Source organism: Malus sylvestris, chromosome 15 (assembly GCF_916048215.2).
Source record: "Malus sylvestris chromosome 15, drMalSylv7.2, whole genome shotgun sequence".
Classification (NCBI taxonomy): Eukaryota; Viridiplantae; Streptophyta; class Magnoliopsida; order Rosales; family Rosaceae; genus Malus; species Malus sylvestris.
Genome location: NC_062274.1, coordinates 11,739,438 through 11,742,533, shown reverse-complemented (window position 1 = coordinate 11,742,533; position 3,096 = coordinate 11,739,438). Strand labels below are relative to the sequence as shown.

The 3,096-nt window shown below is 43.8% G+C and overlaps 1 protein-coding gene across 1 annotated transcript; it reads right to left on the bottom strand.

Annotated features, from left to right (window-relative positions):
• Positions 1-842: 842 nt before the first annotated feature.
• LOC126606053 (peptidyl-prolyl cis-trans isomerase CYP28, chloroplastic) lies at positions 843-2,361 on the bottom strand. Its single transcript, XM_050273520.1, has 2 exons — positions 1,628-2,361; positions 843-1,188 (listed from the first exon to the last, which is right to left on the bottom strand). The coding sequence occupies exons 1-2, from the start codon at positions 2,307-2,309 to the stop codon at positions 980-982; spliced, it is 891 nt and encodes a 296-aa protein (XP_050129477.1). The 5' UTR covers positions 2,310-2,361; the 3' UTR covers positions 843-979.
• Between the last annotated feature and the right edge of the window lie 735 nt (positions 2,362-3,096).

Sequence of the window (3,096 nt, the reverse complement as noted above, 5' to 3'; positions counted from 1 at the left end):
CTGTAAGCCTTATATGTATATTCGCATCTCTACCTAGCACGAGGTTTTTTGGGAGCTCACTGGCTTCGAGTTCCATCGGAACTCTGAAGTTAAGCGAGTTCACGCAAAAGCATTCCCAAGATGGGTGACCCACTGAGAAGTTCTTGTGTGAGTTCCTAGAAACAAAACCGTGAGGGCGTGGTCGGGACCCAAAGCGGACAATATCATGCTACGGTGGAGTCGAGTCCGGGATGTGGTGGGGGCCTGGGCCGGGATGTGACAATCTTATTCTCACACTCGTCTTTCTTATCCACTACAGAGCTCCTTTGGAATTTGTTTCTACAATGACTTAAAATCGTTTTTGGTGAAAATATTTTTGGAACCTCGTTTTTGAATTGAATAAATTAAAAGATAACCAAACGACGTTAACAAGGTGAGCAGTGCAAAAAGAAAACGGGAGTGTAAAAATCACTACCCAATTGGGTAGGATTTGATGCACACAATAACCAGTATGAAGTTATTATCAAATGAACTCAGCCCGTCTAAAACAGAAGCAATCCATAACCAGCCAAAGATAACTTCATATTTGCGCATCAAACATTGAGATTGTGCAGCAAAATGTAAAAAGTCATGTTATAAAACAGGCACTGCGCAATTGGCTGACACGACAATGCTTCTTATCAGCAATGTTCTTTATGTTCTGTTGCCAGACTCGGGATGCAGTAGCATCTCAAGTCAATCACGCACTATCACGATGAAATGTGAAGATACACAACAATGCCCAATTGCCTTGCGATAGTGCCAATCCGTTGTAGGTAAACTTAGAATGCTCTCAACAAAATGCACGAAGCATGCTAAACAACTTAAGAAGCAGGATGTTCTCATTACAAAATCTTCGCAAACACAAGATTTAGATACAATTATCAAAAATATTGAATCAGTGAACTGAACAATACTAACAGTTATATATATTATATGCAAATGCAATGTACATAAATGATCAAGGAAGACTAGGAGAAAGGGAAGGTTTTGCCACCTTGAGCTCACCGCAATCACTGATATAAATGGTTTTGAGAGGCTTATTCCACAGAGCCCGAGCATTCCCAGCTCTCTCGTCCCCCAAAAACTCTGCAAAATCGTTGAATTGCTGTATCTTCTCCGAGGGCCTGTACGTTGGTATGGAAGCTATGGCCGTCACAACATCCATACCTAAACAAACAGAGCAGCCAAAATTAATCGAACTTCAAAATTCGAAACAAATTAGAAAACAAAAATGAAATGGGAAATGTAGTCCGCAATTCCATTTTCTGCCTAATGAAGTCCTTCACTAATATATGTGATACAGGGCCTGTTTCGGATTGCTTCTTCAGCAAGCATTTTTTGTTTATAAGCGCTTCTGCTAGAATTGCTTTTATCATAGACACATTGATTTTTATTAACCTACAAGTGCTTGAGCAAGCAAGTGCCTATTGGGAAGTGGTATCCCTGAAGTACTTTCTGAAGTATCCGAGAAGTACTTCCTGAAGTAACTGAGTCTCGAGAAAGTGCTAAATCAGAAGCACTTTGGTGGTCTGAAGGCACGAAACTAGAGGAATACAGAGGAGAAAATGGAGTGCGGAAATTAAGTACTCCGACAAAACGTTCGAACCTTCAAGCACCGAGCCGAAGACGATGTTCTTGTAATCGAGGTCGGGGCAGGGTCCGGGTCCGGTGGTGATCAAGAATTCGACATTTCGGTATTCCGGGTCCAGCTTGATGTCGTCCTCGTCGTCGTTCTCGGAGAGGTTGAGGGAGAGGAGGCCGGGGCGGGAGTGGGTGAGAGCGAAGGATTTTGAATCGACGGTCTCGGTGTTCCGGGCAAGGCCGGAGGATCGGCGGACGTCTCCGGGCTTGTCGCCCTGGTGGCCGGCGAGGAAGAATTGACCCGGGAAAAGCTTGTGGACGAGAGTGCCCTTGTAGGCGGAGGAGGTGCACATGGACTTGAAATTGGCGACGGTGAGGGGGACGAGGTGGCCGTAGAGGCCGAGGACGAGCCGGCCGAGGGGGATGGAGTCGGGGCAGAGGTTGGGTTTCGGGTCGGGCGAGGACAATGGGCGGAAGTAGGTGGGGCAGAGGCTGAAGTCCATGAAGACGCGGTCAGTGATGGTGGTGTCGGGCGGCGGGGGAGGAGGGGGGGAGGCGGAGGAGGGTGGGGGTTTGAGGGTTAAGGAGAGAGGGGTAGAGAGGAGGAGGGAGCGTCGGGTCAGGTGGGCAATGGTGTTCCGGTTTTGGCGGTGGTGGCAGGAGAGAAGGGGTGGTGGACCTGGTGGTGGAGTTACGGAGCAGCCCATTAGGTTGGTTGGGTTGGATTGAGATGTCTTTTTTCTTCTATTTTTATCTGATTTGGGGCTTTGTGGGTAACCGAGAGATAGCCACGGAGGGGATGGTGGGCCTTACTTTTGGATAATTAATTATTTATATTTATTTCATAGTAATTCGCCGTTAACCCAGTGAAAATTAATTTTTTTATACCATTATTTCGAAAATATAAGTTCATAAACTATAATATACGGTCAATTTCAATTAATTTTTTATACCATTTTTTTCCGAAACTACTTCATAAACTACTTAATTTTTTGCAAGAGTATTAACTTAGCTTTTTAGAAGAAATATGGTCATATATATAGGGAATGGGATGTTATTTGGTGATTCAATTAGCAATTAATACATTAATTAGGTATAAATATATTAATTGGCTAATTATCATAATAAAAGAAATGTTTTGGGAGGTTTTTGGAGGTTATGGAATGAGGATGGATGAGACAAATTTGAACTTGTTACCCATTTTTAGTACTCCTGATTTGGTTGATGGATGATTCTCCACTGCTCGCGTGTAGGAGACTCGGTATGCCTCGAGGGTAAATTTGTCATCTTCACCCAAAAATCCACGTGTCGCTTTATAATTATTTTTGGCTCCACAAATGCCCCCACACCTGCTGGGCTGCTTATAGGAAAGTGCAGCAGGTGTAGAGATCTTCTTACTCTAGGAAACTTAGGATTGCTTCTTGTTTTGATGTAGATTCCCTCTTTAATATGAAATTAGATCATTCTAGGAAAAGGAAATAAATTTCTCTCAAA